Source organism: Micropterus dolomieu, linkage group LG04 (assembly GCF_021292245.1).
Source record: "Micropterus dolomieu isolate WLL.071019.BEF.003 ecotype Adirondacks linkage group LG04, ASM2129224v1, whole genome shotgun sequence".
NCBI lineage: Eukaryota > Metazoa > Chordata > Actinopteri > Centrarchiformes > Centrarchidae > Micropterus > Micropterus dolomieu.
In genome coordinates this window covers 1,046,050-1,059,247 of record NC_060153.1, presented here as the reverse complement: position 1 = coordinate 1,059,247, position 13,198 = coordinate 1,046,050, and the positions used below count along the sequence as shown (strand labels likewise).

Below are 13,198 nucleotides of genomic sequence, written 5' to 3'. Positions count from 1 at the left end.
TGTTGAAGTTGTTGAAAATGGCAACCGGGATGAGAGCTCTGCTAGACACAGTGGTCCAGGCTCTGCCTCAGGTATGTGTCATCACACACACCCACTCTGTCTCTCTCTCTCTCACACACACACACTCAAACAGATAGAGAGACATCCTCCCTCAGCTTATCACAAGGACACACAGGAGTTAAATAACATTTGTGGAATGATAAACGATCAGCATTGATAGAAGCTCCCTGAGAATTATGACTTTCAGGAAGTCGGGTTATGACAAAACGTTTGCCCTCAATGTTCTGACACCTTGCTAACTTTCCACTACTGTTCCTCTCATTAATTCAGGGAATATAAAGACCTCTGTGGCATTAATTTAAGATTTTTCATACACACTGCTGTTAATGAGATATGAGCAGCTAAAACGTTGTGCTCCCTTGGTACACAGAAAGACTTTTTGGTCTTTAGCTTTTGCTCAGAATCATATATCGGCGTTTTTGATTGTCCAGGGATTTCTGGAATATTTTTTACTTTTTTACTCTTTTCCTGTTTTTAAGTTTCCTTCTCTGTGTTCTGACTGCCTCTGTTGCTGGTTTTCTTTCCATCACTGTCACTTTGTCTTTGTCTGTCTCCGTCCGTTTGGTTATTAATTAGTTGAGTTTCCTTTGATTGATGTCTATATTTCAGACTGTTTCATTCAATCATTTATGTCAAATCGTTTCTGAATGTTTCTGAAAATGACCAAAAATTTACATTGAAGTGCCATATTTTTGGAATATTCTTGGGTTTTCTTTTTCATATAATCATACATTGAAAATTTTAACTGTCTTTTGTAGTAGTACCAAATAAACAGAGTGGGGGGGGTTTAAAAATGTTGCTTGCAGAGATAAAATATCTATATATATAATATATAATATATATGATAAATAAGATTCCATTGTTATCTAACAATGTGCAATAAATGTGCAAAAAGCTACTTCTTGCCAATTTAAAATAGCATGGCATTCATCCTCTGCATCTTCTCTGGAGTGCAATATATCTTTTACTGCATGAAAAAAGGCAAATGAGGTCATGCCTCAGTTTACCTTTTTCTAAAGTTATGAAGCTCTAAATCTGTATATCATTTTTTTAATGTGAGAAACCCAGAGAAAAATTTGAAGCAGCTTCTCTCTTTAAAACAGCTTTATTAAAGACATTTGCAAGAGAGTGAGTCAGTGTACAGCCAGATTTTTTTCAGTTCTACTGCCTTATCAATGCTTTGACTGGAGCCCACTGGGATAATTTTTGTCTCCCTGATCTCTGGGTAGAAAAACATGTACACACACGAGACACATACACATTACTGCAGACAACCACAGGCTTACACGCTGAGGAAAAAAATCACAGAAATCTCCCTCGCTTCAGTTGTGCCTCATATCAATGGTCCCTTTATTCATCCACTGTAATTTGTTTGGACAGATTTCATAGGTTTTGTTGGTGTTTTTGAGGTGGAAGCTTAGACCACAATAAGCTAATAGGGAGTCACTAGGGATGGCATACACAAACACAAGGCGTCACAGGTCAATAGTAAATAAACATAGTTCTTCTCAATCAAATTAGAAATAAATGTGCACAAGATATAAACACTGTTTGTGAAAAAAATAGAATAAAATTAATGTGATATCAAAGGAGGTCTCTAAAATTCTTTGTCTTTATTTTCATTCATTGTTTTTCATAGTATTAATTCAAACCAGTTCAACTGTTCTACAGTATCACTGTCCCTTTGTGAATGTGCTGAAGTTTTACAAGTTTCTGATGCCATGGTGAGGTCACTAACCAGTTTCTATGTTACAGTAGTTGGTAAAACAATGGTTTTCTGCAAATAAGGTGGGGCAGATTTTAATTTGTGAAATGTATGGATTGCTATTTAACCTGGAAATTATACAAATACTGTTTCCCATAATTTAAGGTCATGTAAAACATCACTGATAACTTTAAGACTTCATATTCTGCTGTTTACAGCTTTACCTGCAATTGGATGTGAATAAATAAACCATTTAATTAAAATAATCAGTCAAGGTAATCATTTGCCCTTAATTCTTAAATAATTTAATTTTGCAGTGGTATCTGTCACGATTAAAAATTGATATGCGAAAAAGCCACGTGATATCAGAAACAACATTTACTGCAGCTTATTGTAACAACTTCAATATCAAGAGATAAACATTTTCACCTGAGATATGAGACAGTATACATACGTTATACATCTTGAGAAATAGATCACGTCTCGTCTGATATAAGCCACAGATAAAACACTTATAAGTGAAGAAATATTATAATACTCTGTTGAAAACAGTGAAGTTACCCCTTGAAAATGTACAACCTTACATTTTACATTTTCTTATCTAAATTACACATGGTCACCAGAACCTTTGCTATTTATTGTATTTATAATGTATTTGCTAAATTTGATTTTAGTGTCAGTTTCTTGTTTGAGCACGTACAGTATGAGGATCCTCTTCCTCCACAGGTGAATAAAAACACCATGTTGTCTCTGTTCCTATTGTTCTCTTTCTGGAAAAACATCACAAACCCACTTTCCCTGGGAACATTTGAACCCCTCTTTCTAAAGGGTCTGTTCTTTCACAGAGGTTTGAGCTGAGAGTAATGACCTTTTGTATGTCAGCATGACATGTGTGTCACACCATGGTGCGGATGACTGAGTCAAGCTTTCATTAGTCCAAATGCAGAAGAGAACACATTCAGTAAACAGTCTTGAAAGTTTGCAGATCAGTGCAGGTTTGTTCACTATGGAAACCAAAGGTATAAATAAATATCAAAGTCCGCTCTAACTGTGTTTCTCACGAGCTTCTGTTGCCTGGTTGCCAGCTCTAATGCATCCGTAACATCCAACAATCTGTTTCTTATACCACATGCATTCTCATCCCCGTGGTGTGCTTTCAATATCTGCTCGAGGGCTTTAAAGACATCAGGTGAGCTTAAGTTACAAGCTGCAAACTGCCTCAGGCCAAGTCGTGGCTTTTAATATCCACCAGGAAACATCAACATGCACAACTGGGGAGAGAAAGAAAGCTATCCTCAGGCTCTGCCTAACTTCTCCACCCCACCCCACCCCCTTCTCCCTCCCTTATTATTATTTCCTCTTTTTTCCTATGCCATTCTCTCCTCCAAAACCATATGTCTTCTTTCCCAATCCACTCACTCAGTTTATTTGCCTATCTAATGGAATTCACATACAAAAGCACCACATTTCCTCCCCTGTGAGGTGACTTAGCTAATGGCATTCTGCTCAGTGCCTGCTATTGTCCCCCATGGGGTCCTTTGCCCATTTGCATTGCATATCACTATCTGTGAACGCTTTTAGTCTCTACTCGGGTGGATTCATGCCTGTTAGAAGTCAGCAAGTAAAATGTTTCCCAAACCGTGTAATAGAGCGATTATCCCTGATTTGAAGCAGGGAGGGGTTTTTGGCGCGGTTGCATTATTGTGTTAGATTAGATTAGATTAGATTGTTTTATTAGCCAATGAAAACAATGCCGTTGGACCTTGTTTTTGGTACAGTATGTTTAAGCTCTACGTCACGTGCATACATTACAAACAACAAATAGACAATACACTTCACAACATGTAACAATACAAAATACAGTGGGTAAATGACCATACGTAGTGTATGAGAAGGCAACTAAACTGAAGGGAGTAGTTCAGAGAGAGTCCTGATGGCTAAGGGAAAAAGTTGTTTGTTTCCCTGAGGGAAGGAGCTGGGAAGAGGTGGCGAGCAGGATGTGAGGGGTCGAAGATGATTTCCTTGCTCGTTTTACAGTGTGTGTAGAGGGAATAAACTGAGGGCAGTAGTTTTCCTATGATCTTGGATGCTTTGTGGACAGTCCGCTGTATTTTTTTCTTTGTTTGGCTGTCCATGCTACCGTATTATACTGTGACCGATGATGTAATGATGGACTCGATGATAGTGGAGTAGAACAGAACAAGGACAGATTGATCCTGTATTTTTAAAGCTGCCTGAGGAAGTAAAGTCTTTGCTGACCTCTTGCAATGATTTGTTCAGTGTTAGTTGTCCACTTGAAGTTATTGCTAATGTGTGTTCCTAGGAATTTAAAGCAGTCAGTCATTTTGATTGGGTTGCCGTTTATTTGTATGAGTGTTTTGGGAAATGGCCTAGGTCTAAAGTCAGTAATGAGTTCCTGGGTTTTGGCTGTGTTAACCTCCAGTTTGGCTGTTTGCAACTATTTCTGGTTAGATGAAATGTTTGGAGGATCCTGGATGTGCCTGTTTAATTTCATGACCAACAAACATTCAAATACTAATACAGCGTTTCAAAAATGAATGAGCACGTGTCGCAAAAATAAGCCTGTTTTCATATTTCATGAGAAGCTAAGACTTTCTGTCCAGAATCTTTTCCAATCCCGCTGGGTGGGTAACACAGTGAGACAGTAAATTCTTTTAACACATAAAAAAAATAAATAAATAAAATAAACCAATGGGGAAATATTGAAATCTGTTTATTTGGGGTTCAAAGGACAATAACAAATGATGATTCTAGGGTCCGGAAGTAGTTTTTTGTATCAGAATAAAATACCACAAGATGTTGGCAAATATACTGCACAATATCGCACAAACGTTTACTCTGTTCCAGTTAACTGACACTTAAAAGTTACAGTGGGTACAGCTGTAGGAATGGTTTAACCACTAAATCATTATCTACAAAATCTGACCCAATGTACGAATTTTAAAAATAGGCCTTCCTTATTACAGTAAAAACAACTATATTAGTTACGCTTTTAATATAACATATGAATCTTCCTTTGTGTGTGACAGGTGGGAAACCTTGGTCTGCTCTTCATGTTACTGTTTTTCATCTACGCAGCTCTGGGAGTGGAGCTGTTTGGAGAGCTGGGTAAGTCTGATCTTCTACCAAATTGTTGCTAATCAAGTGATAAAAACATTTTATTAAAAAGATGTGTCTAAATTGAAAGCCAGCTTCCCAGTTCCGCTTCGAGGGAACTCGAACTGCGTCGGTAACGACACTATGGGAACGCCTCTGGCCGTGGCAGGGCTGAACTATGAATGATCCTGTCCGATCCGATCCTGGGGATCGCAACGCAAGATCGCCAAGGGTACCGGAACGGCTGAGGCCTTTTTCTGGTCCTCGTCCGTGGAATCCTCCTCCCCTCAGCCCCGATCGGGAGCCCGTTTCTCGGTTTCTCCCACTCGAGGGGTGAGTCCAGAGAAGCTGACACGATCTGGCTCTGAGGAGCTAGATGTGCTTAGCATGGAGAATGACTTCGGGGAAACAGAACGTCATCAGCCCTCGCCAGGATACGAGGAGTTGTTAGAAGTGGTGATGCGGGCTGTGGCCAAGCTGCACATTGATTGGCCACAGGCGGTGCAGCAGCCATCGGTGGGCAGCAAACTAGACGAGCAGTTTCTGCAACACCGAGTGCCACCCCCGCGTCGGCCCCTACCAGGAACAAACCCTTCTCTGCACGGCTGTCTGCGTCCCCCCGGCTGGACTACGGCAACGTGACGGAGATCAGACAGCACGGCCAACCTCGCCTCATCCCTCCGGACGCCGGCGCTCCCCACCATCCCGTGTCGGATGACATCCGATTTGGTGGGCAAGGCCTACATGGCAGTGGGTCGAGCTTGTGCCAGCCTGCAAGATGGCTAGGCCAATCTACTTCAGGACTGTGACGTACGGGGAGGTCCCTCTGAGGAGGACCTGACGGAGCTCCGTAGAGTGACGGACTTGGCTCTCCGTGTGACCAAGGAAACGGCCCGTTCCATCGGCTGATCCATGGCGGCTATGGTGGCTACGGAGTGCCATCTGTGGCATCCAGGGGAAGGAAAGAGCTTTTCTCCTGGACGCGCCCCTCTCGCCTTCTGGCCTGTTTGGCGAAGCAGTGGATGCTGTCGTCAACAGGTTACAGCACGCCAAAACTCAGGGAGAGGCGTTTGAGCGATATCTCCCCCGCCGGTCAGACTCCAGGACCGCGACGCCTCAGGAAAGGAGGACGCAGCATGTCGTCCTCACCCACCTTCAGCGTTTGGGGCTGCGGCTCAACGCGAAGAAGAGTGTGCTGACATCCGCCCAACGGACTACGTTCCTAGGGGTGGTGTGGGACTCAACGACGATGCGGGCCCACCTGTCTCCCGCACGCATCGAGTCCATTTTCTCCACAGTGACCGGAGTGCAGTTAGGCCGCACCATCACTGTAAAACACTTTCAGAGGGTAGCAGCGTCCAGTATAATACCTTCCGGACTACTGCACATGAGAACCCTGCAGTGGTGGCTAAAATCCAAGGGATTCTCCCCGTGGGGAAATCCGCTCCGTCTGATAGTTGGTGCCTTTGTTCCTTTCTTCTTGGTTCCTGTCCCAAGGTCCCGTGTTGGGAGCGATCTGTCGCCGAACAATTATTTCAACAGACGCCTTACTCACAGGATGGGGCGCGGTCATGGACGGCCGCTTCGCGAGAGGCTCCTGGGAGGAGCATTATTTCTCTTGGCACATAAATTGCCTGGAAATGTTGGCAGTTTTCAGAGCTCTGAGGAGTTTTCTGCCTGCCCTCCGCGGTCGCCACATCCTTGTCAGAACCGACAATACGGCAGTGGTGGCCTATTTGAATCACCAGGGGGGTCTGCGCTCGCGCCCATTATGCAAACTGGCACATCAGATCCTCCTGTGGTCCCAGCAGAGACTGCTGTCCCTCAGAGCGATGTACATCCCTGGGACCCAGAATCAAGGTACAGACCTGCTGTCGAGACAGGGGCTGAGGCCCGGGGAATGGAGACTCCACCCCGAGGTGGTAGAGTTATTATGCGAAGAGTTCGGCCCCATAGATGTGGATTTGTTTGCGTCCCGAGAGACGTCGCACTGTCCCCTGTGGTTCTCCCTCTCGCCCCGGAGGGGGCGCAGTTCCTAGAGGCGGGCCTCTCAACAGGAGCAGTCGAGACGCTGCTCAGCTCCAGAGCCCCATCCACGAGAAGGATGTACGGCCTAAAGTGGAATGTGTTCACCACCTGGTGCAGAGAACGGGCGGTGGACCCAGTTACCTGCTCGGTAATTGTGATACTGGAGTTCCTCCAGCACCGTTTCTCCGCTGGCCTCTCCCCGTCCACGCTCAAAGTGTATGTGACTGCCATTGCAGCATTCCACGCCCCTCTGAGTGATCCACTGGTCGTGCGCTTCCTCCGTGGAGCCCGGAGGATGACACCCTTGACTCGTTCCAGGGTTCCCACCTGGGACCTGGCAGTGGTTCTCAAAGCGCTGGCTGAGGCCCCCTTCGAAACCCTGGAGTCGGCTGAGGCCAAGCACCTGACCCTTAATATGACCTTTCTCCTCGCTATCACCTCTCTGAGGAGGGTGGGGGATCTCCAGGCACTTTTGGTTTCTCCCCGATGGAGTTTGCCACGGGGAAGGTCAGGGCCATCCTGCACCCTTGTCCAGGTTTTGTCGCTAAGGTTCCGGCCAGACTGGCAGGGTCCACGGTGCTGCAGGCGTTTCATCCCCCACCTCATGTGACAGCGGAGGACGGGAGACTTCATCTGCTCTTCCCTGTCAGAGCACTGAGTATTTACACTCTGAGGTCTTCCCGGTGGAGGAAAACAGACCAGTTGCTGGTGTGTTTCGGGTCCCCGAAGGCTGGGCTCCCCGCTTCTAAACACACCATCAGCAACTGGATCGTTCAGACTATTTCCCTGGCCTATCAGGTGCGCAGTTTTCCTTCACCTATGGCCGTAAGGGCGCACTCTACTCGAGGCATGGCGGCTTCTAGGGCCCTCCTCGCAGGGGCGTCTCTCCAGGATTTGTGTGATACGGCTGGCTGGGCCACCCCTCACACTTTTATTCGGTTTTACAGTCTGGACCTGCCTTCTGCACCCGGCACCCGTGTAATTTCCTCCTAGTCGTGCCGTCAGGTTCTGCACGCTGGGGGCAGGCGGGGTTTTGGTGCGGCCTAAGTGGGTATCTCGTTCCCATAGTGTTGTCACCGACGCAGTTCGAGTTCTCTCGAAGGGGAACGTCTTGGGTTACGTATGTAACACTTGTTCCCCGAGAAAGGGAACGAGACACTGTGTCGGTCCACCACACCTCACCCCGCCTGGAGTGCCTTGCTTCATAGAAAGGGGCTAATGTGTCTTATGTGCCGGCGTGCTTATATACCCCCTCTGGTTACGCCGTCACACACTACCGTTCTAGTAACACCAATAGGATTGGAGTAGTTTCATTCATAGTTCAGCCCTGCCACGCCCAGGGGCGTTCCCATAGTGTCGTTACCGACGCAGTGTCTCGTTCCCCTTCTCGGGGAACAAGGGTTACATACGTAACCCGAGACGTTATCCAAGGTTGGTGCTCCTGGCTGTTGTAACGACAGTTGTTATGGTCGTTAGAGTCACCCAAGGCCAAGTCTGAACGACCATCACCTGAGGCCAAGAGGTTACGTTTGTTCAGTTTCCTGGGAAGTGACGAAAGGACAGCATTGTAAGTGGTGGCGTAGACCCCCTCCTCTGTTCAAAAACGGCTTCTCTACCCGGGTGTAAATGGTTTCCTTGAAACCTCTTTCAAACCATCCATCCTCCCTGTCTAAAACGTGCACCTGGTGGTCCTCAAACGAGTGTCCTCTGTCCTTCAGATGTAAGTAGACTGCAGAGTCTTCACCTGAGGAGTTGGCCCTTCTGTGTTGAGCCTTTCGTTTGTGTAGTGGTTGTTTAGTCTCCCCAATATACAGGTCTGTGCATCCCTCACTGCATTGTATTGCATACACTAGATTACTTTTCTTGTGTTTGGGTGTGCGGTCTTTGGGGTGGACCAGGATCTGTCTTAGTCTGTTCTTGGGTTTAAAAAACACAGGGATGTTGTGTTTGTTGAATATCCTCCTGAGTTTCTCTGTTACTCCAGACAAGTATGGAATCACATTGTTGTTGCGTTAGCTCTTCTTTCCTCATCCCTCATAGTGTTGGTGTTGTTCCTGGATCTTCTGGCTGTTTTTACAAAAGTCCATTTAGGATTGAAAAGTAGGTATTGGTCTGTGTGTGGGTTTCTGTAAACCCTCATTTTCAGGCTCCTGTCCTCTTCAGTGTATACAGCACAGTCCAGGTGTGCCAAACTGCTGTCGTTGACATCTTGTGTGAACTTGATGTTACTGTCCACAGAGTTAATGTGTTCAGTGAAGGCTTGCACTTCCTGGGTTTTAATATCTACCCCTTGTGTTGTCCACATACCTGTACCAGTAGCTAGGTGCTGTTTATCTGAAGGAGTTCCGGCTTTTGGTTACCTCCACTTTTTGTTGGCCACAATAGGTGATGCTGTTGAGCCCGTGGCACAGCCATGCTTCTGTCTGTAGAATCCTCTGTTGTACTGGAAATAGGTGGTGTTTAGACAGAGGTCGAGTAATTTACAGATGTCAGAGCTGATGCTAGTTCTGTTGTCCGGGGTGTTGTCTTGTAGCAGTCGTGTCCTTACAGTTTCTACTGCCTCCATGGTAGCCTGTGGTAGCCGTCCCCCGGGATTTCCTGAGCAGCCAGGAAACGGTGGCTGGGTGACTGTCCGAAGGAGGAATAGTCGTAAGCATTCAAAGCCCACGGGGCGCCATCAACCTGTTCACGTTTCTAACAGATTTTCCCCACTCAGCGACACACCCGCTGAGAAACCAACTCTGATCACTGGCGGCTCCATTTTGAGAAACGTGAAGTTAGCGAAGCCAGCGGCCATAGTTAAGTGCATCCCTGGGGCCAGAGCGGGCGACATTGAGTCTTATTTGAAACTGCTGGCTAAGGATAAACGTAAATACGGTAAGATTGTTATTCACGTCGGCTATAATGACTCCCGGTTACGCCAATCGGAGGTCACTAAGATTAATGTTGAGTCTGTGTGTACATATGCAAAAACAATGTCGGACACCGTAGTTTTCTCTGGACCCCTGCCAAATCTGACCAGTGATGACATGTATAGCCACATGTCGTCATTCCGCCGCTGGTTGTCGAGGTGGTGTCCAGCAAACGATGTGGGCTTTGTAGATCATTGGCAGACTTTCTGGGGAAGACCTGGTCTGATTCAGAGAGACGGCATCCATCCCACTTGGGAAGGAGCAGCTCTCATTTTTAGAAATCTGTCCCAGTTTAATAGTGGACCAAATCCATGAGTTGAGACCAGGAGGCAGAGTCGCAGTCCAACACACTTCTCTGCTCCTCCATTTCAGGAGTTACTTAGTGAAAATCCTATAGTGATGGTGTGTCTGCCCCCCGACCATCAAAATTATGGTTACATTATAATTATAGTGTACCGAGCACCTGGCCTGTACTCTGAATTCTTATCTGAATTTGCAGAGTTTTTGTCAACTTTAGTCCTTAAAACGGACAAAGTTATTATTGTAGGGGATTATAATATTCATGTGGACATTGAGAATGACAGCTTCAGTACTGCGTTTATCTCTCTGTTAGATTCCATTGGCTTCTCTCAGAGTGTTCATGAACCGACTCACTGTTTTAACCACACCCTCGACCTTGTTTTGGTGTATGGTACTGAAATTGAAAATTTAGTGGTCTTCCAACAGAATCCCTCTTTGTCCGACCACTGTTTGATAACTTTTGAGTTTGTATTGCTAAACTATACACCATTGGGCAAATATTTCTATACAAGATGTCTCTCTGATAGTGCCATAGCTAAATTTAAGGATGCGATTCCATCAGCCGGGGGATTTCCCATGATGCACTGAGCTCCTCTCTCCTCTACTTTCTCTCCCTCTGTATGCAACCTCATCCCATTATTGCATGTTACTAACACAACTTCTCCCCTTTCTGGTAGTCTTATGCTTTCTCGTCCCTCTCCTCTCTCCTCCTATCACTTCCTGCAGGTGTTTCTGGCTCTGGAGCTGTGGAGTCTGGATCTGTGGTTGCGGGTCACCTGCTGCAACACCCTCTGCTACAACAACTATTGTTACTAGTCCTATTATTATTATTGTTATTATAATCATTAACATTACGATTGTTACCATTAACACTACTATACATATCTGTACCATTTTTCATTTAGTCTACAGCAACATCACCTTTACTGTCTGTACCTCTGTGTGTATATTGTGTAGGCTGCCTCCCTCCCCTCTCTCTCCTTCCAACCAACCCCCCCCTCCCCTCCCCTCTCTCCCTCTCTCTCCCTCACCCCAACCGGGCGAGGCAGATGGTCGCCCACCCTGAGTCATGGTTCTGCTTGATGTTTCTACCTCTTAAAGGAAGTTTTTCCTTGCCTCTGTCTCCTAGTGCTGCTCTTGGTGGGAACTGTTGGGCTTCTGTAAATAGCATCATAGAGTACGGTCTAGACCTGCTCTTTATGAAAAGCGCTGTGAGATAACTGTTGTTGTGATTTGGCGCTATATAAATATAATTGAATTGAATTGAATGGTGGGAATACATGTGAACAAGGAAATCACATCTTAGGTCACCATGGTTTCATCTGGGTCCAGTTTCAGTCCTCTGACTTTGTTCACAAAGTCTATGGAGTTTTGGATGTGGTGAGGCGTGTTGCCAACCAAGGGGGCTAAGATGGTAGATATGTGTTTGGCAATGTTGTAGGTGACCGAGTTTATGCTATTGGGCCTGAGTGGGGCTCCTTCTTTGTTCACGGGTGATTTTTTCTTCCTGTAGCTGTTATAGACATTTTATGGCCTTTTTCTTGTGTATTTGTGTCCATTTGTACTGTGTTGACCTTGTCCTGGTAGTCCGCTGTGTTCAACTCTGTGTGGGTGGAGGGCTCAGTGGAAAAAAGGCTTCCAGACAACAAGAGAAAAGACAAACAGCTACAGAGAGGGAGAGGAGTTGATGAGTGTGTACAGCAGCAGATATGAATCTGTTCTCAGTGGTTATTAGGACTCATAAAAAACTGTTGACAGCCAATCAGCACTTCCTTTCCTGCAGCTGTGTGGGTTTCTGCTCTGCAGCCTCCTCACCGCTAGCTGCACTTTTTCACATTAATAACACAATGACAGTTACAACCGTCAAATCATTCCAGGAAGTTCAGTTTGATTTCAGCGCTCAGTGCTCACTGTCTCAGTTTTGATCTGTTATTAATCTGTGAGAGAAACAGCTCAAATCCTGAACTCAGAGCTGAGAAGCTGAAATAAAAGGAGATATGTTCAACCACCTGCAGTCTGCTCTGATCCCACTTTATGACCTCACACTGATTCTAACAGGCAGTCAGACAGCAGAGTGTTCACATGGGAATAATAACTAAACGTTTCAAAACAGCAGGCAAAATAAAAAGTTAAGCAGCATTTTCTTGGTTTAGAAGAAATAAAAACAGCCATCATGTTGCCGATATTCAGACTTCAGCCCGACTGATGAGAGCTAGTTACAACCAGAGTCAAATGACTTGTAGCTGTCAACATATAGGCTGTTTCGGTTCTGATTATTTGCCATGAAGGCAAACTGAAAACAGTACAAACAATGATGTTTACAAAATACAGACGCTGGGATTTTTCTTTTTATTGAGAAAGACTGAAATAATTTGCCAAACCTGCCACACTCTGCATAATGTATTAAAAAGAGACACAAGAACAGAAAAATACTGAAAACAAAAAAATCTAGCAGACAGCTAATGATTCAGCTTCATTTTCTATTTTAGTCACAATAAAAAGTGGAAATAATCTAGATCATCAAAATAACATGTACACAGAACTTACACTCAGCAAATATGTATGTGTATATATTTTTAGGATTACTACATCTAACCTGTGCACATCATAACTTACATTTGTAATTTCTGCAGAAAGTGACAAATGAGTTAAATTGATGAGATCTGATGGTGAGAAAAGGCGAGCAGAAAACAGTCAGTCAGCATGTGTGCAGCAGGTGGACGGTCCCTTGTTTCTGAGGATTCACAGCAGAGGGAGTCCACAGCAGTACACCAGACTCTTCACTATCAGCACTGTGTACAGCAGCCAGAGCAGCTTCACCCTGCACTGAGACTGGAAGGACACTGACGGTGGAATTGATGGTGGAGGTGAAACCTCTGAAACAGAAAAGGAGTCAGAAAGAAATGTCAGTCCTCTGCTCCTCTGCTCTCTTTGACAGCGTCTCCACATGAAGCTGAATCTCTGCTGAACACAGTCACCAAGCCTTCATTACCTTGTTCTGTTTGGGCCTCCACTTCCCCCCCCTCGTGCTGGACGTAGCAGCGGTATTTATACGTGTAGAGAGCGTCCCGATCAA

General features: G+C 45.4%; 1 protein-coding gene across 4 annotated transcripts in view; it reads left to right on the top strand.

Moving 5' to 3' along the window:
- LOC123969108 (voltage-dependent T-type calcium channel subunit alpha-1I-like) overlaps window positions 1-13,198 on the top strand; it is a 232,829-nt gene that overhangs the window by 183,450 nt on the left and 36,181 nt on the right. For all 4 annotated transcript variants that reach the window (XM_046046199.1, XM_046046198.1, XM_046046200.1 and 1 more), the window contains 2 exons: window positions 1-71; window positions 4,816-4,894. In XM_046046199.1, coding sequence (XP_045902155.1) covers window positions 1-71; window positions 4,816-4,894 — 150 coding nt within the window. The remainder of the gene's footprint in view (window positions 72-4,815; window positions 4,895-13,198) is intronic.